Source organism: Chiloscyllium plagiosum, unplaced genomic scaffold (assembly GCF_037043375.1).
Source record: "Chiloscyllium plagiosum isolate Xiang-an unplaced genomic scaffold, Cpla_swu_hap1 HiC_scaffold_3, whole genome shotgun sequence".
Classification (NCBI taxonomy): Eukaryota; Metazoa; Chordata; class Chondrichthyes; order Orectolobiformes; family Hemiscylliidae; genus Chiloscyllium; species Chiloscyllium plagiosum.
The window spans coordinates 69,908,873-69,935,667 of NW_028270141.1; the positions used below are offsets into that span (position 1 = coordinate 69,908,873).

A 26,795-nucleotide genomic window follows, 5' to 3' on the forward strand; every position below is an offset into this window, starting at 1 on the left:
ATAATGATAAAGGGACCACTGATCTGAATGTTATTCTCTGAACTCTTGGACAATGCAGTTAAAACATATGCCATAATGAGGCTGTGATATGGAGAGTGTATAGGAAATACAGCAGGCACATGTTTGAGAAAAGCCATTCACCTGACTGAAAACACAAAAAGGCTTCAGAACCAAAATGTGACTGCATTATGAAGGATTTATTCAGTTATCTTATACATGATAGGCAGAGAGGGAGAGATGCAGAGAGAGAGAAAGAGAATCTTCAGACCACACAGACAAGGCCAGACTTACTGAGCTGAAAATGTGTTGCTGGAAAAGCGCAGCAGGTCAAGCAGCATCCAAGGAACAGGAGAATTGACGTTTCGGGCATAAGCCCTTCTTCAGGAATGAGGAAAGTGTGTCCAGCAGGCTAAGATAAAAGGTAGGGAGGAGGGACTTGGGGGAGGGGCTTTGGAAATGCGATAAAAGGTAGGGAGGAGGGACTTGGGAGAGGGGCATTGGAAATGCGATAGGTGGAAGGAGGTCAAGGTGAGGGTGATAGACCGGAGTGGGGGTGGGGGCGGAGAGGTCAGGAAGAAGATTGCAGGTTAGGAAGGCGGTGCTGAGTTCGAGGGATTTGACTGAGACAAGGTGGGGGGAGGGGAAATGAGGAAACTGGAGAAATCTGAGTTCATCCCTTGTGGTTGGAGGGTTCCCAGGCAGAAGATGAGGTGCTCTTCCTCCAACCGTCGTGTTGCCATGGTCTGGCGATGGAGTAGTCCAAGGACCTGCATGTCCTTGGTGGAGTGGGAGGGGGAGTTAAAGTGTTGGGCTACGGGGTGGTTGGGTTGGTTAGTCCGGGTGTCCCAGAGGTGTTCTCTGAAACGTTCCGCAAGTAGGCGGCCTGTCTCCCCAATATAGAGGAGGCCACATCGGGTGCGGCGGATGCAATAGATGATGTGTGTGGAGGTGCAGGTGAATTTGTGGCGGATATGGAAGTGTCCCTTGGGGCCTTGGAGGGAAGTAAGGGGGGAGGTGTGGGCGCAAGTTTTGCATTTCTTGCAGTTGCAGGGGAAGATGCCGGGAGTGGAGTTTGGGTTGGTGGGGGGTGTGGACCTGACAAGGGAGTCACGGAGGGAGTGGTCTTTTCGGAACGCTGATAGGGGAGGGGAGGGAAATATATCCCTGGTTTGGGGTCCGTTTGGAGGTGGCGGAAATGACGGCGGATGATACGTTGTACATGGAGGTTGGTGGGGTGGTAGGTGAGGACCAGTGGCGGTTGGAGGGGCGGAGCTCAAGGGCGGAGGAGCGGGAAGTGGAGGAGATGCGGTGGAGGGCATTGTCGACTACATCTGGCGGGAAATTGCGGTCCTTGAAGAAGGAGGCCATCTGGGTTGTACGGTTTTGGAACTGGTCCTCCTGGGAGCAGATGCGGCGGAGACGAAGGAATTGGGAATTGGGATGGCGTTTTTACAGGGGGCAGGGTGGGAGGAGGTGTAGTCTAGGTAGCTGTGGGAGTCGGTCGGTTTATAGTAAATGTCCGAGTCGATTCGGTCACCCGAGATAGAAATGGAAAGGTCTAGGAAGGGGAGGGAGGAGTCTGAGACGGTCCAGGTGAATTTGAGGTCGGGGTGGAAGGTGTTGGTAAAGTGGATGAACTGTTCAACCTCCTCGTGGAAGCACGAGACAGCGCCGATACAGTCATCGATGTAGCGGAGGAAAAGGTGGGGGGACTGACTGAGTATTTTCAGGATGCAGCCATAGTCATAATATTTTGCTTTTATTTCAGTTTTTAAAACATTTCCAAACTATTATTTTAATCCCTTTGTTTTGACAACATATTCTTAAAAATAACTTCTTGAACATATAGGCAGGACATTCAAAACTCAAAACTTTGAAATGGTTTCAAAACATTCATTGAGGTGGTTCACAAACATATAAATCTCTGCTCAATTTATAAAAACGTTGTTAAGGCAATTAAACTATATAATGGTCAAATTCACATTATAGAGCCATAGTCAGAGTGACTTAGCACACAAACAGACCCTTTGGTCCAACTAGACCATGCTGAACATAATCCCAAACTAAACTAGTCCCACCTGACTGGTCCTGGCTCATATCCCTCCAAACCTTTCCTATTCATATATCCATCCAAATGTCTTTTAAACGTTGTAATCATACGCACATCCACCAATTCCTCAGGAAGTTCATTCTACATGGGAACCACCGTCTGTGCACAAAATTTGCCTTTCATGTCTTCCTTAAATCTCCCTCCACTTAATTTAAAAGTCTTCAAATCCCCCATCCTAGGGAAAAAACAATAACTCTATCGATATCTCTCATTATTTTATAATCTTCTATCAGATCGCCTCTCAACCTCCTATGCTCCAGTGAAAGAAGTCCCAGTCTATAAAAATACAATTGCATGTCCAGCCAGCGCTTTGGTTTCTCAGAAACAACCAACTCAGCTTGCCAAAAAAGACAGTAAAAGGCAATACCAGAACGAAGAAGATATATGTCAACAGGAAAAGCTGAATGGACTGGATGTTTTTCTAGAAAAAAAAAGAAAAGAGGTATCCTGATAGAGATGATTTTTAATTCAATGTAAGTGTTTGACCAAGTAGATGTAAAAGAAAATATTCAACTTATATGGGAGTCCAAAACTATATGTTCAAAATATGAGAGTCACAAACACATTTATTAGGGAATTCAAGGTAAATTCTTAAGCATTTGATAACTCACTAAAGGCAGTTGAATAAAATAACATTTAAAAGGTAAGCCAAATAAGAAAATGAGAACAAAAGAAATAGGAGGGTATGATAATGGAGTTAGATAAAACTAGGTAGGAAGATTTTCATTTGGAGCATATAGACCAGTGTAGAATAGTTGGGCCAATTGACCTATTTCTGCCTGGAATACTTTGTGGAATGTTACAAATGGCAAAGGTTACAATAAGTAATTTGCAGAGCTTTAAGAAGCCTCCCCAGCTTGGTATTCCTTGTGGGAAGGACAGCTAAATCAGAGTTGTTGTTATCACTGAAACATTCCCAAGATTGAGCAACAGCTTGGCAATTATGACAAGTAAGAATCAGCAATGTCTGGGGTGTTCACTGGTTTTACAGCCTGATTCAGCTCAAAGTAGTCCAACCACCACAAAAGATGGAGGAATTTCAAGCACAAGTTCCTTTATCAAAAATCAAGTTTCCATGATCTTTTGTTCTAGTATAAAAATAAACCACAAAAGAGACTGAGCTGCTCATAAAAGAATGACCTTATCACTGGATTGAATAATCACAACCGAGAGTTTCATTAATTCCAAGTCTTTTCAAATCTTCATATGGCTACTAAAGTTACCTGTTAAATTTGATTGAGGCACAAGGAAATTACTATGCGCCAATTAAAAATATTTGCACATATACCTATTAATTTAAGAAACTGACTACTGTACACAAATAAAATAGATAGAGTCATAGAGATGTACAGCACGGAAACAGACCCTTCGGTCCAACCCGTCCATGCTGACCAGATATCCCAACCCAATCTAGTCCCACCTGCCAGCACCTGGCCCTTTCCCTCCAAACCCTTCCTTTTCATATAACCATCCAAATACCTTTTAAATGTTGCAATTTTATCAGTCTCCACCACTTCCTCCGGCAGCTCATTCCATACACGTACCACCCACTGCGTGAAAAATTTGCCCCCTAGATCCATTTTATATCTTTCCCCTCTCACCCTAAACCTATGCCCTCTAGTTCTGGACTCCCCCAGCCCAAGGAAAAGACATTGTCCATTTACCCTATCTGTGCCCCTCATTATTTTGTAAACCTCTATAAGGTCAACTCTCAGCCTCCGACACTCCAGGGAAAACAGCCCCAGCCTGTTCAACCTCTCCCTGTAGCTCAAATCCTCCAACCCTGGCAACATCCTTGTAAATCTTTTCTGAACCCTTTCAAGTTTCACAACATCTTTACGATAGGAAGGAGACCAGAATTGTACGCAATATTCCAACAGTGACCTAACCAATGTCTTGTACAGCCACAACATGACCTCCCAACTCCTGTACTCAATACTCTGACCAATAAAAGAAAGCATACCAAACGCCTTCTTCACTATCCTATCTACCTGCGACTCCACTTTCAAGGCGCTATGAACCTGCACTCCAAGTTCTCTTTGTTCAGCAACACTCCCTAGGACCTTACCATTAAGTGTATGACTCCTGCTAAGATTTGCTTTCCCAAAATGCAGCACCTCGCATTTATCTGAATTAAACTCCATCTGCCACTTCTCAGCCCATTGGCCCATCTGGTCAAGATCCCGTTGTAATCTGAGGTAACCTTCTTTGCTGTCCACTACACCTCCAATTTTGATGTCATCTGCAAACTTACTAACTGTACCTCTTATGCTCGCATCCAAATCATTCATGTAAATGACAAAAAGTAGGGGGCCCAGCACCGATCCTTGTGGCACTCCACTGGTCACACCAGTCTGAAAAACAATCCTCCACCACCACCCTCTGTCTTCTACCTTTGAGCCAGTGCTGTATCCAAATGGCTAGTTCTCCATGTATTTCATGAGATCTAACCTTGCTAATCAGTCTCCCATGGGGAACCTTGTTGAATGCCTTACTGAAGTCCATATAGATCACACCTACTGCTCCGCCCTCATCAATCCTCTTTGTTACTTCTTCAAAAAACTCAGTCAAGTTTGTGAAACATGATTTCCCATGCACAAAGCCATGTTGACTATCCCAAATCAGTCCTTGCCTTTCCAAATACATGTACATCCTGTCCCTCAGGATTCGCTCCAACAACTTGCCCACCACCGAGGTCAGGCTCACCGGTCTATAGTTCCCTGGCTTGTCTTTACTACCATTCTTAAAGGGCGGCACCACGTTTACCAACCTCCAGTCTTCCGGCACCTCACCTGTGATCAATGATACAAATATCTCAGCAAGAGGCACAGCAATCACTTCTCTAGCTTCCCATAGTGTACTAGGATACACCCGATCATGTCCTGGGGATTTATTCACCTTTATGCATTTCAAGACATTCAGCACTTCCTCCTCTGTAATATGGACATTTTGCAAGGTGTCACCATCTATTTCGGTACTTTCTATATCTTTCATATCCTTTTCCACAGTAAATGCTAATACAAAATACTAGTTTAGTATCTCCCCCATTTTCTGCGGCTCCACACAAAGGCCGCCTTGCTGATCTTTCCCTAGTTATCTTTTTGTCCTTAATGTATTTGCCAATGCTATTTCATGTTCCCTTTTTGTCCTCCTGATTTCCCTCTTAAGTATACTCCTACTGTCTTTATACTCTTCTAAGGATTCACTCGATCTATCCTGTCTATACCTTACATATGCTTCCTTCTTTTTCTTAACTAAACCCTCAATTTCTTTAGTCATCCAGCATTCCCTATACCTACCAGCCTTTCCTTTCACCCTGACAGGAATATACTTTCTCTGGATTCTCGTTATCTCATTTATGAAGGCTTCCCATTTTCCAGATAAATGGTTCTACATTTTAATATGCTGCCCATACACACTGCTTTGTGGAAGTTGTTGTGTTCAATGATAAATCAATATGTTTGAGCAGAAACTAAAGCCAAAAAAAAAATGCTTAATGTAAATGAATTTGTACCTGGCTCGCACAGTGCCAAACTCGGTTGCTCTTAGCCCCATGGTTTTGCTGAATTACTTTAGCGACAAGAGAAACTTACATAAATATGACAGTGATTATGTTAGAACAGATTGTGGGCAGAATCAAAAGTTAGATGCACTTCCATTCAGGTAAAGATGACATTGATTTTTAAGTCTATTAAAAAAGATAATAAAGTTGTAAATACAGCACAAGTCACTATCTTAAATTTCTGGAATACTTTATGGAATTTTACAAATGGCAAAGGTTACAATAAGTAATTTGCAGAGCTTTAAGAAGCCTCCCCAGCTTGGTATTCCTTGTGGGAAGGACAGCTAAATCAGAGTTGTTGTTATCACTGAAACATTCCCAAGATTGAGAAACAGCTTGGCAATTATGACAAGTGAAAATCAGTAATGTCTGAGGTGTTCACTGGTTTTACAGCCTGATTCAGCTCAAAGTAGCCCAACCACCACAAGGAAGTTACAATTAAAAACATTAGTAGAACATCAATGATGAAGAAATAACACTTTTCAAGTTTTAAAGTTGGTAAATTTATATCACGTACCTGCCACTTGTTTACTTGATCTGAGGCCAAGTCCAAGTCCAGATCCAAGTAGCAAAACTAACACAAACATGATCAGTACCTACATAGAAGGAAACATACATCATAAACTTGCATACACCATTTGAATACAGCCATTTAATTTTACTTTAGGATAAAGAAGCATTCATTCACTGGAAGGATCATGACCCAATGCACAATGTGGTAATTTTGACCTTTTATACTGGAGTTGGTTGAAAACAAGTTAGGTGCTATCATGTGTGGGAATTGCCTACTGTCGGTTTACTCCCTCATCATTGAAGGTAAATATTTCATTCAATATTTGCCAAAATCTGAAGGTTAGAAATCACCAGAACTTCCCATAATATTCCCTCAAGGAGCTCATGCCTCCACTAACTACCCAAAATAATTTGCTGACACGAACATGTTTGTACTCTAACTTGTTAATTTATATCTATAAAAGTTTAACAAAAATTTGCAACATGTCTGAACGCTTGGAATTTTATTTTTTTAAGTATCCTACCACCTAGCTTATTCACGGAGAGCACTCCATTGCTTTGCTCAATACAAGGCTGAAGTATTCAGAGTTCTTTCAAACCAATAAAAACAATTGTCCCATTTTGAAGTATAAATATATATTTACAGTCGCAGTATTCTTCCTTGATTGACAAAAGTTCTCAAAATAAGTTTCTGGATTCTACTTTCATCTATAATTGTTGCAGCTAATATATAAATTACAAATAATCTTTGTCTGAATGTTCCATTCCAAGCCTTCAGAGTTTGTGGGGAGGCCACTTTTGCAGCATTCCGTACAGTTCTGGTTGTCCCACTGTAGCAAGGTTGTTGTTAAATTGGAAGGGTGCAGAAAAGATTTACAAGGATGGGAATAATTTAGTTTGGGAAATCAGGTCGGCATGGACGTGTTGGATCAAAGGGTTGGTTTCCATGTTGTATGAATCTATGACTTTCATCTATTCAACTAAACCATAAAATATCATTTAGCCTTTTTTAAAAATCGAAAGCTTTTGTTGGTTCCACAAAATGAGGGCCATTTGTAGACAGGTGTACTCGGGTAGTTCTTAAAACTGAAACTTTTCAAGAAATACTTTTATTGGATAATTTATCTGTTATGTCACACATTGCACTCCCATAAGGTTTGATCTCTGGTCTCCACTGTATAAACTTCTACACTAAAGAGATGAGCATTTAACTTTCATGTTTAGTTGGTCATGAAAATATTTGGGACATCAATTTAGAACTACCTGTTTATGCAAATTAGTTGATCATTTTTGGAATTCACATTTGTTTGATTATTAATCAACATACTAAAGAATTTGATCCTGGTTACAGAAGCCCAAATAACTCCATTGGCATTGTCCGCTTCTGATTGCCATTACTGCCAAATCTTGGTTTCTGCCACCTTTACCAGGATGTGACACTGGGTAAAGGTTGTTCAACATAATTCAGTGTTACTAATCTCCTATGTCTATACTGTGTCTAAGGCCTACTTGATTATTAACAATACAGAAGAGGTTCTCGGCCTTTTGGCTAAGATCAAATGTCTGCTCTTATCAGGACAGGGGTCGAGTTGCGAGTCATCAGAGCTAGTGGAGATCATTGCTGGATCGTGATTGGACGTTGGAGGATCGTTTGGTGGTGCTGACCTGCTATTGGTGGATCTTCATGCTGGCTTCGGCCTAACGCCAATTCAGGGACCAGCCAACCTCAGAGCTATGGCCTCAACAGCTGCCCGCACCCCGGGCCAGGGGGTTCGAAACACCGTCCGGGTGTCTGTCAAGAAGGTGGAAGAGCGTACACCAGTCGATCGGACAGTGTTCGTCAAGAAGGCGCTGTTCGAGTGCTGTGGGTTCGCCGCAGCAGATGTGTACTGCCTGCAGGACTTCCCTGCGGCAGGCTATTTTGACGTCACCTTCAGGAGTGTGAAGCAATGTGAGCAGCTCCTGAAGGTCTTCAAGGAAAAGGAAGGGGAGCCGCTGTTCTCCATCTTGTCGGCGGTCCCCTTGTGTGTGCTTCCTGCACAGAGGAGCCCGGTTGTTACAATCCACATGTACAACCCTTACGTGCCAGCAACCGATGTCCTGACGTTCCTGGGAAGATATGTGCAGGTTGAGGGACAAAGCACCGATGTGGTTGACCCTTTCGGGATCTGGACCAGCAAACGACAGGTCAAGGTAACCCTGAGGGTTGACGCCAGCGGGAATATCCTCCACCCACCCTCCAGCTTTGCTATCGGAGGGAGCAGAGGGTACCTGACTTATGCAGGGCAGCCGAAAGTGTGCCGAACCTGTGGGAGGTCAGGCCACATGGCGGCGGACTGCAAGGTCATGATCTGTTGGAACTGCAAAAAGGAGGGCCACCCGACCAAAGAGTGCAAGGAGGAAAAGAACTGCAATCTGTGCGGGGAGGCGGGCCACGTGTACAGGGCCTGCCCAAGACGAGGGGCCGCCACCTACGCGCAGATGGCCGGAGGCGGGCCACAAAAGGACGGCAAGGCACCGCAAACCAGCAAGGGAATGGTGTCAGGCGGCACGCAACAGGAAGGACAGGCCAGAGCAGAGCAGATGACAGTTACCGGAGAGGTACAGCTGCCGAGCGAAGCTCCGACAGGACAGGCGGAGGAGGAGAAGGTGGAGAATGGAAAGAAGGAGGCAGAAGAATGGACCGTGGTGCAAAACAGGAGGAGGAAAACCCACCCGGCCGCCAAGACCTCCCAGAAAAAGGGGAAAAGGCAGCTGCACGGGGAAGACTCAGACAGCTGTTCGGAGGGTGAGGACGGGCGTAAGGAGGGTCGTCACCAAAAGAAGAGGCAGAGCGCTGCGAGGCGAAAGGAGGGCAGCACCTGCCAACCAAGGGACGAACCTCCTGAGGAAATGGGAAACCACCACCCTCCACCAGGTGAAAGCCAGGAGGGCCACACAGCTCCAGGTCACTGGGAGCAGCGACCCTCTGACAGCCCCGCTGTCAGATATAGAAACAGACAGCGTGGACCCAGGTCTCGGCCCGATGACACCGAAGCGGGCAAATGGGCCGAGTGAGGAACTGGACAGCTACCTCAGCCCTGTGAGGGTCCAGCAGTTTGTGTTCTGCATGGGGATGCAGACAGCTACCCCAGAGGGGCAGGACCAGCGACAATCGGACATGGGTAACTCTACAACCTGTTAAAAATGGGGTTAAAAATTGCAACTATTAAAGTGCGCAGCATAAAATCTGCTGCGCGATGTGTTTCAACACTGGCCTTCCTGGCCAACGTGAAAGCCGATGTCCTGTTCCTGCAGGAGTGTGGGATACCGCACCTCAGCAGTTACAGGAGATGGTCGAGCTTGTGGGCCCATGGGCCGTCAGTGTGGTCGGGGGGTAACGATAACCGCTCCTCGGGCCTGGGTATTCTGTTACGGGGAGGCAACTTCACCATCTCCGAGGTTAAGGAGGTGGTGGGCGGGCGCCTCCTCGTCGCTGATGTTACTGACAGAAACGCTCCCGTGAGACTAACCAACGTGTACGCCCCAGTGGGTAAGAGGGAACGGCTGGCCGTCCTGCAGCAGCTTCCACTGTTGCTGGCTATGTCCAGGCCGGTCATTCTGGCCGGAGACTTCAACTGTATCATCGATGCAGACGGACGATCCGGCGGGGGGACAGTAAACTGGATGCCACGTCCAGAGCCCTGATGGACACGGTCAAAGATGCCAAGCTGCACGACGTCTTCAGCACCCCTGCAGATGGAGCGCAGCGTAGATACACCTGGTCACGGGGCAGACGGGTTTATCCGCTCAAGGATAGATTAATGTTTGTGTCCCGAACGCTCTCGGTCAGATCCACCGACGTCAAGCCAGTGTTCTTCTCTGACCACTGCCTCCTGCTGGCCAACTGTCACCTACAGGACAAGCAGCGGGCTGGTAAGGGAACATGGAAACTGAACACCAAGCTGTTGACCCCGGGAAACATCGAGGAGCTCAAGAGGGACTACGCAGGTTGGAGAATCGTGAAGCCCCTCTTTGAGTCCCCAGCGGACTGGTGGGAAACAGTAAAAGGGAACATCAAGAGGTTCTTCATCCTCAAAGGTGTTCAGGAGGCGAGAGAGAGGCGGGGAAAACTGTCCCAGCTCCAGGAAAGTATGCAGAACCTGCTCCTGCTGCAGACGTTGGGGGTCGATGTCACGGAGGACCTCAAGGAGGTGAAGGGCCAGCAAGCCTCGCTCTTTGCCTCGGAGGCCTCCAAGATAATCTTCCGGTCCAGAGTCCGCTCCATGGAGCAGGACGAGACGTGCTCACGTTTCTTCTTCCAGAAGGTGCACAAAGAGAGCTCCGTGCTCAGCAGCCTGAAGGAAGAAGATGGCTCGCTAACGTCATCTCAGGCTGACATCATGAGGATCAGCAAATCCTTCTATGCCAGTCTGTATGACGCGAAGCCGACCGACAGCACAGCCTCCCAGTCGTCCCTGTCCTCTATCACGGAGGTCTTAGACGACAGAACATGGGAGAGGCTGGACCAGCCGCTATCTCTGGATGAGCTGACCAAGGCCCTCGAGTCCTTCGAAAAGAATAAAATTCCTGGAAGCAACGGCTTACCGGTCGAGATCTATTCCGCTCTGGGACTTGATTGGCCAGGACCTGCTGGAGGTGTATGTCAGTATGCTTCGGGCAGGTACCATGAGTGAATCCATGAGGAAAGGCATCATCACCCTCATCTACAAGCAGAAGTGGGAGAGGGAGGAAATTAGAAATTGGAGACCGATCTCACTGTTAAACACAGACTACAAAATCTTGTCAAAGGTCATCGCCAACCGGGTCAGGTATGCTCTGGCGTCGGTGATTCACCCTGACCAAACCTGTGCTGTACCGGGCAGGAAGATCGCTGAGAGTCTTGCACTCCTCAGAGATACGATCGCCTACATGCAGGACAGGGGGGTGGACACCTGCCTCTTCAGCATGGACCAGGAGAAAGCCTTTGACAGGATATCACATACATATATGAGGGATGTCCTCTCCAAAATGGGCTTCGGGGAGGGAATCGCTAATTGGATCAGACTGCTCTACACCAACATTGTCAGTGCAGTCTCAATCAATGGGTGGGAATCAGATAGCTTCCCAGTCAGATCTGGAGTCAGGCAGGGCTGTCCTCTCTCTCCTGCCTTGTTTGTGTGCTGCATAGAGCCATTTGCCGAGTCCATCAGGAAGGATGCGAGCCTGAGAGGGGTGACTATTCCTGGCAGCGGGGGTCTACAGGTTAAGGCCTCCCTGTACATGGATGACGTCGCCGTTTTCTGCTCGGATCCGCTGTCCGTGTGCAGACTCATGTGCATATGTGACCAGTTCGAACGGGCCTCGGGGGCCAAGGCAAACCGAGGCAAGAGCGAAGCTATGCTCTTCGGGAACTGGGCCGACCAATCCTCGATCCCCTTCACCGTCAGGACCGACCACCTGAAGGTGCTAGGTATTAGGTTCGGGGGGTCTGGGGCGTGCGCCAAGACCTGGGAGGAGCAGATCAGGAAGGTGAGACAGAAACTGGGCAGATGGGAGCAACGGTCGCTCTCCATCGCGGGTAAAAACCTGGTCATCAGGTGTGAGGTACTCTCAGTATTGTTATACGTGGCACAGGTCTGGCCTATCCCCAGAACCTGTGCTGCCGCAGTCACCCGGGCCATATTCCACTTCGTGTGGAGATCAAAGATGGACCGGGTCTGAAGGGACTCGCTGTACAAAGACCAGTGCAATGGGGGAAAAAACACACCCAATGCCACCCTCACCCTGATGGCCACCTTTGTGTGTGGCTGCATCAAGCTGTGCGTGGATCCCTGGTACGCAAACACCAAGTGTCACTACGTACTGAGGTTCTACCTGTCCCCGGTGTTGCGAAGGACGGGCGTGGCCTCGCTGCCGCAGAACGCTCCGAGTAGTTGGACCGTTCCATATCACCTGTCCTTCGTGGAGAAATTTATGAAGAAAAACACCTTTGACCACAAGTCCATCATGAAGTGGTCAGCACGTAGTGTCCTTGAGAACCTTCGGGAAAAGGAGGGGGCGGATCCTGTCGAGCGGTTCCCTGAGCAGACTGTCAAAGCCATTTGGCAGAATGCCTCATCGTCAGAACTTTCCAACAAGCACCAAGACATGGCTTGGCTGGTGGTGAGAAGGGTCTGTCTGTGAGATCCTTTATGCACGCCCGGACTCTCTGCCGCACCACACGCTGCCCTCGAAGTGGCTGCGGTGGGGACGAGACTGTCACACACCTCCTTCTGGAATGTGCCTACACAGAAGTCTGGAGAGGAATGCAGTGGTGTTTGTCGAGGTTCGTCCCGAGCAGCGCTGTGACGCGGGACTCTGTGCTCTATGCCTGTTCCCCGGGACGCACACCGAGACGAACACCAACTGCGCCGGGAGGATCATCAACTCGGTGAAGGACGCTCTCTGGGTGGTCCGAAACCTGTTGATCTTCCAGCTGAAGGAGTTGACCCCGACTGAGTGTTGCAGACTGGCACATTCCAAGGTCCAGGACTACGTGTTGAGGGACGCGCTGAAGCTTGGGGCAGCTGCCGCCAAGGCGCGGTGGGGAAAGACCACCGTGTAACATCTGCCTGCCTAAAGAAGAACAGGGGGCCCACGCTGACATTTGGGCTCCGCTGGCACCTCAGCTCAATGTAATCGCACCAACCTGTGAATAGGAATGATTACCGTTTCGATACGCAAAGAAATGGAATGTTTACAGAAGGATGGCATGTCCAATTGTATAGATCAAATATATATGAATAAAGTATATTTTTGAAATTAAAAAAAAATCAACAATACAGAAGAGGTTAAGGCCTCCCTGTACATGGATGACGTCGCCGTTTTCTGCTCGGATCCGCTGTCCGTGCGCGGACTCATGTGCATATGTGATCAGTTCGAACGGGCCTCGGGAGCTAAAGTAAACCGAGGCAAGAGCGAGGCCATGCTCTTCGGGAACTGTGCCGACCAATCCTCGATCCCCTTCACCGTCAGGACCGACCACCTGAAGGTGCTGGGTATTTGGTTCGGGGGGGCTGGGGTGTGCGCCAGGTCTTGGGAGGAGTGTATCAGCAAAGTGAGGCAGAAACTGGGCAGATGGAAGCTACGGTCGCACTCCATCGCGGGAAAAAACCTGGTCATCAGGTGTGAGGCACTGTCATTGCTATTATACGTGGCACAGGTCTGGCCTATTCCCAGAATCTGTGCCGCTGCAGTCACCCGGGCCATCTTCCAGTTTATATGGAGGTCAAGGATGAACCGGGTCCGAATTGACTCGCTGTACAAAGATCTGGGCAACGGGGGAAAAATACGCCCAATGCCACCCTCAACCTGATGGCCACCTTTGTGTGTGGCTGCATCAAGCTGTGTGTGGATCCCTGGTACGCAAACACCAAGTGTCACTACGTACTGAGGTTCTACCTGTTCCCGGTGTTGCGAAGGATGGGCCTGGCCTCGCTGCCGCGGAACGCTCCGAGTAGTTGGACCGTTCCGTATCACCTGTCCTTCGTGGAGAAGTTTATGAAGAAAAACACCTTTGACCACAAGTCCATCAGGAAGTGGTCAGCATGTAGTGTCCTTGAGACCCTTCGGGAAAAGGAGGGGGCGGATCCTGTCGAGCGGTTCCCTGAGCAGACTGTCAAAGCCATTTGGCAGAATGCCTCATCGCCAGAACTTTCCAACAAGCACCAAGACATGGCTTGGCTGGTGGTGAGAAGGGCTCTGCCTGTGAGATCCTTTATGCACGCCCGGACTCTCAGCCGCACTGCACGCTGCCTTCGAAGCGGCTGCGGGGGGGGACGAGACTGTCACACACCTCCTTCTGGAAGAAGTCTGGACAGGAATGCAGTGGTGTTTGTCAAGGATCGTCCCGAGCAACGCCGTGACGTGGGACTCCGTGCTCTACGGCCTGTTCCCCGGGACGCACACAGAGACGAACATCAACTGCGCCTGGAGGATCATCAACTCGGTGAAGGACACTCTCGGGGTGGTCCGAAACCTGTTGATCTTCCAGCTGAAGGAGTTGACCCCGACTGAGTGTTGCAGACTGGCACATTCCAAGGTCCAGGACTACGTGTTGAGAGACGCGCTGAAGCTTGGGGCAGCTGCTGCCAAGGCGTGGTGGGGAAAGACCACCGTGTAACATCTGCCTGCCTAAAGAAGAACAGGGGGCCCACGCAGTCATTTGGGCTCTGCTGACGCCTCAGCTAAAAATGTAATCGTACAGACTTGTAAATAGAAATGATTACTCTGTTTTCGGTATGAAAACAAATGGAATGTTTACATATGTATGGCATGTCCAGTTGTACAGATTATCAAAGTATTTTATGAATATAGTATATTTTTGAAATAAAAAAAATCAACAATACAGAAAATGGACACAGTCGAGACATTGCAATGTCTGAACAGAAGAAGCATGTCTTAGTTAACAAGATGCTTTTTTGTAAGAGAGCAGTAGACAAATATATAAAGTTGCCAAAGTCTTACCAGATCAGAGGGCTGATCTCTCATTAGAGACACACAACTGGTAATAGGTTAACGCGAGGGTCACCACAAGAGGGGACGTTGAGAAGGAGAATCCTTCATAACTTCAGCCAGTGTGAGATCTTGATATTGAGTCCTGAAGATTGCAGAGTACCCAAGCGGAAATGAACCCTATTCAAGTACAATAGTTTTAGGGCTTGAGCACCTTTGCCCATGTTCTTTCCCCACACACCAGGATTTGTCATGACATGGACTGCTACCATAAACAGAGTCGAAAAGTGGAGCGCTGGAAAAGTACAGCATCTGAGGAGCAGGAGAATCGACGTTTTGGGCATAAATCCTTCATCAGAAACATTATGCCCAAAATGTCGACTCTCCTGCTCCTCGGGTGCTGCCTGACCTGCTGTGCTTTCCCACAGCCACACTTTTCCACTCTGACTCTCTAGCATCTGCAGTCCTCACTTTCTCTCAGTCGCTGCTACCATAAACAACCCACTGTCAGCCAGTAATGGTGCCCATTAGCAGCTAATGATTCTCTTAGGTTGACCTTTATCCATTCCTTTGCCTGACCAATTGCTGTTCTCTTTTCTTGGATTCTGTCTTCACCTAGCTTTAACTCCTCTTCCCTCCCCCAACCCCACCTTCAGCATATACACCAATCTTTTCCTAGCTACAATCTGGTCTGAAGGAGGATCACTGGACCCAAAAATATTAACTCTGCTGTGTCTTCACATGTACTGCCAGACCTGCTGAGTTCTGTCAGCAATTTCTGATTTTGTTTCTGACTTCCAGCATCCACAGTTCTTTGTTTTTCTTTTGTTTAGGTCTTGAATTATTTGTCCAGTAATTAGCACTACAGTACCACCTCTCAGTCACAGGGCATTTAACGACAGGCAATAAATACTGGCTTAGCCAGCACTGCCCATATTCTGTGAAGGACTAAGTTAAACAAAATATTATTAGTGCTCTTTGAATATCTGAAAAAGAAAGTCTATAAAGAGGAACCAATAGATGGAGTGCACTTAATATGATGCAACTTAAAAGTTACTACACAAATCTTCTCCCGAGGTTAGTGGAGTCCAAAACTAGAGGACATAGGTTTAAGGTGAGACGGATAAAGGTTTAAAAGGACCTAAGTGGCAACTTCTTCACTTAGAGGATAGTGTGTCTATGGAATGAGCTGGAGTGGTGGAGGCTGGTACAATTACAACATTTAAAAGGCATCTGGATGGGTACATGAAAAGGAAGGGCTTAGAAGGATATGGGCCAAATGCAGGCAAATGAGTCAATGGACGAGTTGGACCAAAGATCTGTTTCTGTGCTCTACATCTCTATGACTCTTAGACAAGACCCTATGATGTTGGGGTGATATATTAGCATTAACAGAGGACTTGGGCAAATAACAGTGACATCTCAACTAATAAATATATAAATTAGTGATTTGGATGAGGAAACTGGATTGTCATGTCAGCAAATTTATGATGTACAAAGATATATCAAAAAGCAATTTTGTGAGGAGGGTACAAAAAAACTCTATGATGGACAGATTGAGTGAATGGACAAAATGTGATAGATGGACAATAATTTGGGAAAATGTGGATATCCACTTTGGCATCAATAGAAAGCAGAATATTCCTTAAAGAGAGAGACAGAGAGAGATAGAGAGACAGAGAGAGATAGAGAGACAGAGAGAGATAGAGAGACAGAGATCCTGCAGTACAGAACGAGCTTGGTGCCCTTGCACACATTGTAAAATTTCAGCTTACAGGTATAATAAGTAATTATAAAGGTCATGCTGTACAAAAAAATTGTGTTAATATTGGATAAATCAGATCCCAAAAAAAATCTGGTGTTAAAGATTCATTTTCTAACTTAATGTGGTGATCTTTCATTGAAATAAACACATAAGGCTCCAGGTTTGGTTTTGACAATAAAATAGAGGTTTATTACTCACAAGATATAAAAATAAAACAAGCTAAATATAACAAGTTTAAACATTTTTTTAAAAACTGCTAACCAAGACCCCATCTATTCTCAGGCACCACTGACTCAAAAAAAAACCCAAAAACTTCCTTTCACCATCAAATATGTAGGATTGACTTAAACTGCTCGTTTCTCTGTAATTGTCTGTGAGCTATGAAGCTTTTTCTTTGAACACAGCTGAGGTCCTGGACTTTCTAAGCTTTGAATAACCAATGCAGATTTCTAACCAAGCACACCAGTCTGAAATTTCACAAACTACACTCTTTCCTTATCTGCTCTGAATAATATTCTTCTTTCTAGGAGAGACTATACTGGCATCTGACTCCAGTCAGCTCTTCTTTGAACTGCCTAAAAGTTTTCCAATCTTTGGATCTTCCTCAACTCAAATAATCCTTTGATTATTCTCAACCCAAAAGCAAGTAAGCACCATTCATTATTTTCTCTCTGCTTTCATGTAACTCCTCCCCTCCATATAAACAAATGTCCATTGACACTTCCGGATGTCTTCAGTCATCCATTCTCTTACATATTCTGGTTTGAAATCATGGATCTGGAAAGAATTACCTTGCTATTTATTAAACCCATTCACCAAAACAGACCAAAATGCATTTGAGGTTAGTTTGAGATCTGCCATGACAAGGTCTCCTCATAGCTATTGAGCATTCATCAGGCCGTGTTGTGACTGCTGCCCACATCAAGGAAGAATTCCCACCTCAGAGAGCTGCCAGCCAATCAAAGCCAGCAAATTTCATAACCCTGTCATTCAGTCTATTCACTGCATCCTTCCATAGGAACACATGGTTCCTGGGTTCCCAATAACAGCATCCAAATGTCCTTTCAACAGCTCGAGAGTTTCTGTCTGTTCGAAGCTATCCATACTGCATCTATTTATCTCACTGGTTAATGAAGGATATTATTAAGTTGGTGAGGGTTAAGAACAGATTTACCAGCATGTTGCTGGGTATGGAAGATTTCAATTATAAAGAAAGGTGAATAGGCTGGGACGTTTTGCACTGGCGTGTAGGAAGCTGAAAGGTGACCGTATAGAAGTCTATAACATCATGAGGTATCTAGAAAGGGTTAATGGTAGGTACCAAGAATGATGGATTTCAAGACTGCAGGGCACATTTTTAAGGAAAGAGGAAAGAAATTTAAAGACATGAGGGGCAATTTTTTTTTTGAAAAGCAGAGAGAGTAGTTTGCATCCGGAATAAACTTCCTGAGGAAGTGGTGGATGTGGTACAACTACAATGTTTAAAAGACATTTGGATAGATTTTTGAATTGGAAAGGTTTGGAGGGATGTGGGTCAGAAGCAGACAGGTGTGACTAGTTTAGTTTGTGATTACATTTGCCATGGACTGGTTGGACCATAAGGTCTGTTTCCATGCTGTATGACTCTATGACCAAGGTTTTTGGCTTTCAGGCTTCAGCTTATGAAATAAAAAGAAAAAAAAAATGCAAATGGTGAGTAAAGACAAAGTGCTGCAAATTCACAAGAATTCAATCGGCAATTGTACAAAGATAAGAAAGAATCTACAGATAAGTACTGATAATTGGATTTTCCTCTTCACTCATACTGACTGACCTGCTGTCTATTTTCAGCCTTTTCTGTTATTTTAGCCTTCGCATTGTCTTTAAGAGTTCAACATATGTCCCCTTGCTCTGAGATCATTGTTTAACTTAAGAAAAATACTTTTTATTCAACTTGGTGTCTTCACTTTAGGAAAATTCACTTCACCTTTCCAAAAATAAAAAAGTCTAACTTTTAAAAAATCTATTCCATACAATTGTCATCTGATTTTAGGATCAGCCATATTGCTCATCTTTGCACTATTTTCATCACTTCATACCTTCAACAAAATACTAAATCCAGGCTAAAAATCTAACCACAGTCTCATGCATTAACAAGCAGCAGAGAAAATCAAACCATCACAAAATACTGCTAAGATACAGACATCTATTAAGTAACTGTAGTCTCAGGTTAAAACATTGATACTCCTAACACCTTAACGTCTATTTCATTTTCATTTTCATTTCTCTTGAACTGGATGGTATTTCTTTAGTGCCTTTGTGCATGTCTGACATTGCATCGCATTAATTTTCTCAAGGTTAGCAAAAATTAATATTGACTTTTCATTCACTCAAGAAAACCTTTTAATTGGTTCCTTACTGTTTCTGATCAACTATACTTTAACCTTGCACTAAAAAGAACACAATCTTTGCTGCAAATAACTAAGGGGAAGGTGGAGGTGGTGCCGATAGACCCCTCCTGCCCTGGTTGCTATCGTAATACAACCATCAATCAACTCAACACATATCAGGTCAGTAAGCCACAGGAGAATGTTGGCCCTGTTCATGATGCAAGATTCAGAGTAAACTGACTAGTCTATCAACTGATGTGGGCTTCCAGAAACCTGATGAATAACTGCCTTTCTATTAAAAAAATTATGATTTTAAACTTGCATTAAAACAGCAGCAGTCTGTTATTTCCTGACAATGTTTTCTAATTTGTTTAAAACTTCATATTCAGAGGTGCACAGCAAAATGACAACTTGTTTCTTACTCCTGACGAACTAGAGATTAATTCAGTTCTCCAACCTCTAAGTGGTTGCACTGAATTCAAAAAGATTTGCCACAATGATTATCCATTGCATGAGGGCTACTTTCAAGGATTACATTTATCATGGATCACATTTTAGCTGATCTGAAGATATCAAATATTTTAGAAAGGAAACCAGACATATTGCACTATTAGTTACTGGGCAATGATACAACAGCACAATTATTTTATCTGTTGATATTGTTAAATCAGGCAATCTCTCAGTTCACATACAACCTACAGTACAAATATCACTGGAAAATTATGAATTTACATTCCATTTTTCATATTGTTAAGTACCTCATCAGGAAAATGCAAAAATCAAGATGATGACAAAAGGTTGATCTCACAATAAATTCACTTTAAGTCAAAGGCTGAATTGAGGTAAGTTTTACAATCAACTTTTCAAAGTAAAGCATGAAAATATCTTCAAAACGATAGAAAGACCAAAGTAATGAGTTGAGTATTAGATTAATATCTTTACATGATGAACATTCAAAGTTTAATAGTCATTAGAGATGGTTCATTTTGTAGAAGAGGACTAGCATTCAATTTTTCTCAAATGTTGTAATTTTTACACCTTAATTCAGTTAGCTATTTTGAGTTCGATAGCTAGTAGCCACAATGAGATCTAGCTGTAGGTATCAAATTGTGAAGTTTGGAGTTTGACAGCAAGCTCACCAAAGAATGGCAGATTGTGGCTGTTTGTGAATAACTGTAATAATGTGAGGGATCTACATAACTATCACAATTGGGGCTCAAAATTACTTTACAAGCCATTTTCTGAAATTGCAATCACTTTACACTGCAGAGAATCTAACTGACTATAGGAAGTACCTCATGTTTCAATGTGGAATAAACAGAAGTGATGGTAGTTATAAGACCACAGTGTGAAAAATAGTGTTTCAGCTTCCAAAGCACGTCAGCTTGTTGACATGCATGATCCAATGTGAATTCTATATTTTTTTTACGTGAGTGTCAAATCATCAACAGTTAAAGTCGCAAGTGCCAATTTTTCCTTCTCCAAAGGCATCATCCTTGGGGGAGTCCAATATGCATGCACATGCATTCACTCAAACACTACAAGTGAATACGTCAATGAATGGGTGAGCTGCGATATACTTACATATTATATTTCTAAAAGGAAGTTGAGTCTAAAATTTTTAGAACACCAATCATATTTCCATCAGCAATTTAATCTCGAGAAAAAATACCACTGGCAAATATATTTCATGATCTCTATGAATGAGATAGATGAAGGGACAAATTGGATTGCAGCCAATTTTATGATGCAAAGAGTCAACAAAAGGATAAATAGGTTAAATGATAGCCAAAATGTTGGCAGTGCAATATAATGTGGTGAAAATGATCTGTTCCTTATTTTGGGAGGAAGAATAGAGTATTATTTGAATAGAATCAGACTACAGGTTGCTACAGTAGAGAAGGATCCAGATGTTCCAACATATGAGTTGGCATATTTTGACTTGCTGAGCTTTTCCAGCGATTTCTGTTTTTATTTCTGATTTACAGCATTCACAGTTCTTTTGGATTTTATATTGAATATTAATCTTTCCTGCAAGGGGTTTGGTGTATAAGATTAGGCAGATCTTGCTACAACTGAACAATGCATGGTCAAGATCTCACCTAGAGTACTATTATATGTAGCTGGAAATGTGTTGCTGGAAAAGCGCAGCAGGTCAGACAGCATCCAGGGAACAGGAGAATCGACATTTCGGGCATAAGCCCTTCTTCGGGCTTATGCCCGAAACGTCGATTCTCCTGTTCCCTGGATGCTGCCTGACCTGCTGCGCTTTTCCAGCAACACATTTCCAGCTCTGATCTCCAGCATCTGCAGACCTCACTTTCTCCTACTATTATATGTACTCGCATATAAGTCAATCTCATGTTTTAGTCGACCCCTTATTTTTGGCCAAAACATCTTGAATTTTCCATACATCTCGTGTATAAGTCAACCCTACTATATTGCATTAAATTGCATTCATTCATTCATACCAGTAACTCTATTCATCGCTCTTTGTTTATTATATTGCACCTCTGTTCATTCATTCGTAACTCTATTTACCGCACTTGGTTTACTACAGCACGTTTTGGTGGAATCATTCATTCAGACCGTTACTAAGTCTATCAGTACTTATTGTTCACTATACCTCCATTTTGTTCACTATACCTCCAAAAGCTAAGATCGTTAAAAAGTTAATCATTTTATTTGTGCCAGTATATCTGAATGCAAGTGAGATATATTAGTTACATACTGGTATATCTTTAATACTTTAACAAATGTGTTAATGTTGCTGAGGTTCATAACATATGAGAATAAATGGGAGTGAAACGGAAGAATTTGGCAGAAACGTTCAAGATGCTTACATGTTCAGAATTTATTAAAATGTTTCATTTTAAATGTGCCATTATACCAGGCATGATGTTGAACCATGTAATTTTGCAGGATTTCAATGAATCTTTGACATGTTAAATTTTCCTACCAGCCTCTTGCTTTTATGTAGTCGTTACCTTTACTGTAATTCATTCTGTTTTTCTTCTTTACCCAGGGTTAGTTGTGCGATCAAATCGGCTTTTGCTAATAACACAGGTATTTTGAACTGCAGCATGAATTTCAGCCCCTCAAAACTTGTACCCGTGTATTAGTCAGTCCCCTAATTTAAGCTGAAAAAAAAACCCATCTTCAAAATTCAACCTATACACGAGTATATACTGTATGTGCTCTCTTGGACATTTAAAGAGGTCCAGACTGTACTTGCAATCCAGAAATGATTGAATAGGCGGAACCTTGGCAGAAGAGGCTGTTTTGTGAGGAAACATTGAGCAGACTAGGTTTTTACTCATTGGAGTTTAGAAAACTGAGAGATGGTTGTATTAAAACACAAGGTTCTAAGGGGGCTTAATAGAGTAGCTGTTGGAAGAATACTTCCTCTAATGTAAGAATCTTAAACAAGGGGCACAGTTTAAAAATGTGGGGTCTTTCTAAGATGGAATAAGAAGAATTTTCTTTTCTCAGAAGGTCTCAGAAGTCCTTGTGGCTCTCTCCCCAATACACAGTGAAGGCTGAGTCACCAAATATATTCGAGGTTGAGCTGGTCAGATTCTTGACTGAGTCAAGAAAAACATTAACTTATTTAAGAAATATTTTACTGTGGCTTAATCTTAAAATAGGCCGCAGGAGAAAGCAATATCACAAGATATTGCATCACTTCCCATGATGATATTTGTTCTGAGCAGGGTAAGATTTAACCCCAAACTACATTTTCTATTTCCGAATCCAATCTTTTTGCAATCTCTTTATTTTGCTTCTGTACCAGAGATGGCATTGCATTCACTTTCCTTTTTACATCTCAGGCTCCTTTAACTTACGGGCCTGTCATTGCTCTGGATTGCCCTCCCCACATTTTTGAATTAAGGTGGAGCATTTGCAATTCTCTCGTCCTTTGACCCCGTCAATTAGCGAAAGGATTGGAAGACTGTGGCCAGAATCACTACCTGCCTAAGTATAAACAGGAAAAACAAAATAGTCAACAACAGTCATTCAAACACATCCCAAAGTACTCTCCTTTTTGTACTAAAAAATCTGCTCGAGGATATGAATCTCTGATCTGATGATGCTATTTTGAACAGGTCCCTTCTGCTACTGACCTAATCCCAATGTGCTAGGAATCTGAAGCCCTGCTTCCTGTTCCATGTCTCTAACCACATTAATCTGCCAGATCCTTACACTCAAAAACATGTGACAGGGTAATTCATAAATGACTGCCTTTGAGGTCCTGTTCTTTTGAAAAATTTGCGGTAGTTCCTTTAACTTAGTCTACAGGAATCCAACTCACTTCTTCCATTTTATGGTGATATAAACCATGAGTCCTAGCTCTATCCCATCAGTTTGAGTATAACACACACCCTGAGGATATCTGCACTGTGGCCTTTTTCTCCCTTATGAATTTGGCCTAAACGTTGATCTTCTGACATATGCAACCCAGAAAAGATTTAACCAGCTGTATGCCCCAAGTCACCCCTCGAGCTTAAAAATCATCAACAGGGCAACAGCTGAGGCACATCCTGCACTCACAGGCCTCTTGGTCACATTGAATATCCTGAATTTCTCACAAGATTTAGGAATTTTCATTCATGGAAGCCAAACCTCAATTCCAATTAGAAATTTAAAAAGAGCTCATTCACACAGGATGATTTATAGAATTGCTTTTAACTGTGCTTATTCCATTTGCTCCTCAAAGCAAACCTGAGGTTTTTATTTACTCAAGTTTATAAAGGCTGAACCAAAATATTAGCTATCCATTCTTAACCTGGATCTTAGAATCCTCAGCTTTTGTAGTCCTGTTCCTTTGACTTGGACTTGAAACCACACAAATAAAGCAAAGAACTGAGGATGCTGTAGATCTGAAACAAAAACAAAAATACAAATTGCTGGAGAAACTGCAGGATCTGGCACCATCCGTGGAAAGAAAGCAGTGTTAACATTAGTCCAGTGACATTTCTGGGAGTCATGATAAATACAAGTTGTTCCCAATTACAAAGATGCTGCTCAAATTGTATTAAACACATTATTTTGGACAGTTAAACAGGTCTTGTACATCCTGATTAAGTCCTAACCTACCTCCATCTTATGGCCCTACCCGAGAATTCCTCTGGTTTGCTCAAATGAGCAAGAATGTTTTTCGCTCTGTTTTATAAGGAACACTGTTGTTTGACCATCTGAGCCAGGTCTTTTAATTTTTCTTAAATATAGTTGACTTATCAACTCATAGATTAGATTAGATTAATTACTTAGTGTGGAAACAGGGCCTTCGGCCCAACAAGTCCACACCAACCTGCCGAAACACACCCACCCAGACCCCTATATTTACCCCTGCACCTAACACTACATGGCCAATTCACCTAACCTGCACATTTTTGGACTGTGGGAGGAAACCAGACCCCCCAGAAGAAACCCACGCAGACACAGGGAGAATGTGCAAACTCCACACAGTCAGTCGCCTGAGGCGGGAATTGAACCCGGGTCTCTGGCGCTGTGAGGCAGCAGTGCTAACCACTGATGTATAAAAAAAGACACTTGATAAAACACTGATTCTCTATATATAATTGTCTTTAATTTTTCTCTCTGCTTTGCTTCATAACAATGAGCACGATCAGTAAATGATTCAGAATTTCAAATTGTTGATGTACTCATTATTCTGTCACTTGGAACGGTGTGAACATTGCTTATTCATTTTCAATCTAGAAATGCAAAATGAGCAACTTCACTACATTGGTGCAGTGCCTAATTATTGAAATTAAATCAATTTGCAGAAAATTAAATTATACCACTACGCTTAAGTACTGGTATAGTACACTGGTTTATTACATTATCATCATTATAGATTGCCCAATATGCACAGCGGGGACTATAAATCTCAAAATTAGTGGTTGCGACTGATGCAAGTGTTGGAAAGAAAGGAAAAATGTAATTTGCATAACTGGGCAAAGGTTTTAAAATAAAAAACAAACACACTGATTGGTCAGTTTAAAGTATAATTACGCATCACAGAATCATAGAGATGTATAGCATGGAAATTTGGAATGGGCAATTTCAGACTGGATGTCAATGAATAATGTCTCTTGATTTGCTATAATTGAAGATCATCACAGCTTGCAGAGTAATTTTATTCAATATTCACTTTTATTCACTTGCTTAAAGAGATCAAATGACATTTTTATTCAAATATTTTCTTCCAACAATTCTGAAACACTAAACATTCAAAATCTGCATCACAGCAGAGATTTGAGTTCATTCATTCTTCAGCTAAAACTGAAGTAAAAAGGATATAGTGACCTATCACTTTATCACCTCTTCACCCAACTAAACAGTGAAGGCAAAGCTGTAGTCATCATGAACTGGACTTTACAGCCAAAGGAGCAGGTCAATTATCCCAATAGAGATCAGTAACATTTAAAAATCATGTAGAACATCTGGTTATAGTTGAATGGACGATACAATAAGATTTCATGTTTTAAGACTTTTACTTTCACAAGGAAACTAGGAGTGACATTGATAAACATTGCTGTGTATGCAACTTAGACTTTAAATTACCATACAGAACTTTCCTCTTCTGTTAACTCAACCAAAACTCCCACTTCAATGTCATGCTGTTCATGAGGTAGACAGTCAACTCTATCGGAACCAACCCTAAAAAAGGAAGTTTTAGCTCCAGTGATTTACTTTCATTATATACTTTTCCCAGTGTGGTAACTTTTAAGTCTGTGACTGTATTTCACCGTAAGGGCTTTTCTCCAGAGTCCTCCCTCTAGCGATTCTTCCTGCCTTGTCACAAATCTCTACAAAAGTGTGTCCACAACCACCTGACAAAGAAACAGCGTTCCGAAAGCTAATGCTTTCAAACAAACTTGTTGGACTATAGCCTGGTGTTGTGAGATGTTTAACTTTGTACACCCCAGTCCAACACTAGAAACTCCATGAGGTGGTCTTTTCAATCCAAGAACAACATTGTATCCATATTCTTGCACGATGAAACATTGAGAGTTAGCCTGTGGCTGCTGTCTCTCCCACATCCTGACAGAAATCTCATCTGAAAGTTTCAATAATATCTTTCAATGGCTTCCTAACAATTATCCCCCTCGAAAAACTCATCTCCATGGCAATGTGGACCAAATGGATCACATATTCAGGCAGAAATTCTGATTAGTTATTCTTTTAAAACACATCTTTATTCTATCTTGAAGTAAATGATTAGTTTGTTGTATGACTGTTCTCCAAAACCTGTAATTCTAATCCTTTCCTGTGACTTTAGAGATGAACACTAGATCAAATATTAGCAGATTTATTTCTGCCAATATCAAGAAGTGTGAGTACCAGTACCAGCTTCCCAATACATCAACCTGGGCCCTGCTTTAGCCTTTTACAACCAATTCAGAACAGATCAAAGACATACTTCATTTCTCCATCTTACCCTACAGTAAAACAGTCCAAAAGCATAACAATCTTGCAAAACTTGGCGTAAGTGCAGTCAATCCATTAATGCAAGGATCATTCATGCCAAACAAGTGATCATCTCTAACAAGAATCCAACCATCACCACTTGAAATGTAATCCAACCATCATTGAATTCCACACTAACAACATTCTGGAGATTACCACTGAGCAAAAACTGAACTATAGCAGCCATATTAATACTATCACTACAATAGCAGGTCAGAAAAGTTGGAATTCTTCAGCATCATGATGCCTGTTACACTGGAGAGTATTGAGGATGATAGTGTATTCTTGCTCAACAACAAGTTCAGACACGTCTTGCTATCTTGCATGGTAAGTCAAAGCTGAAGAAGGCGTCAGCATGGATGATCTTGGAACCACATACAGGAAAACACTAGTGAGAATGTACACCAAGCATTAGCTAGCCTGTCAGACATCCTCCTGTCACTGTCAGTCAAAGTTGGTGGAGAACATTATGATAGCACAGTCTTCCCAATTACACAGTCTCGCCATTCTCCAGCTGCATTGCAG

General features: G+C 43.4%; 1 protein-coding gene across 1 annotated transcript in view; it reads right to left on the bottom strand.

The window, feature by feature from the left end:
* LOC122544234 (ectonucleotide pyrophosphatase/phosphodiesterase family member 3-like) overlaps positions 1-26,795 on the bottom strand; it is a 148,676-nt gene that overhangs the window by 119,246 nt on the left and 2,635 nt on the right. Inside the window, exon 2 of the mRNA XM_043683314.2 lies at positions 6,190-6,268. Within this exon, the coding sequence (XP_043539249.2) occupies positions 6,190-6,268 (79 nt within the window). The remainder of the gene's footprint in view (positions 1-6,189; positions 6,269-26,795) is intronic.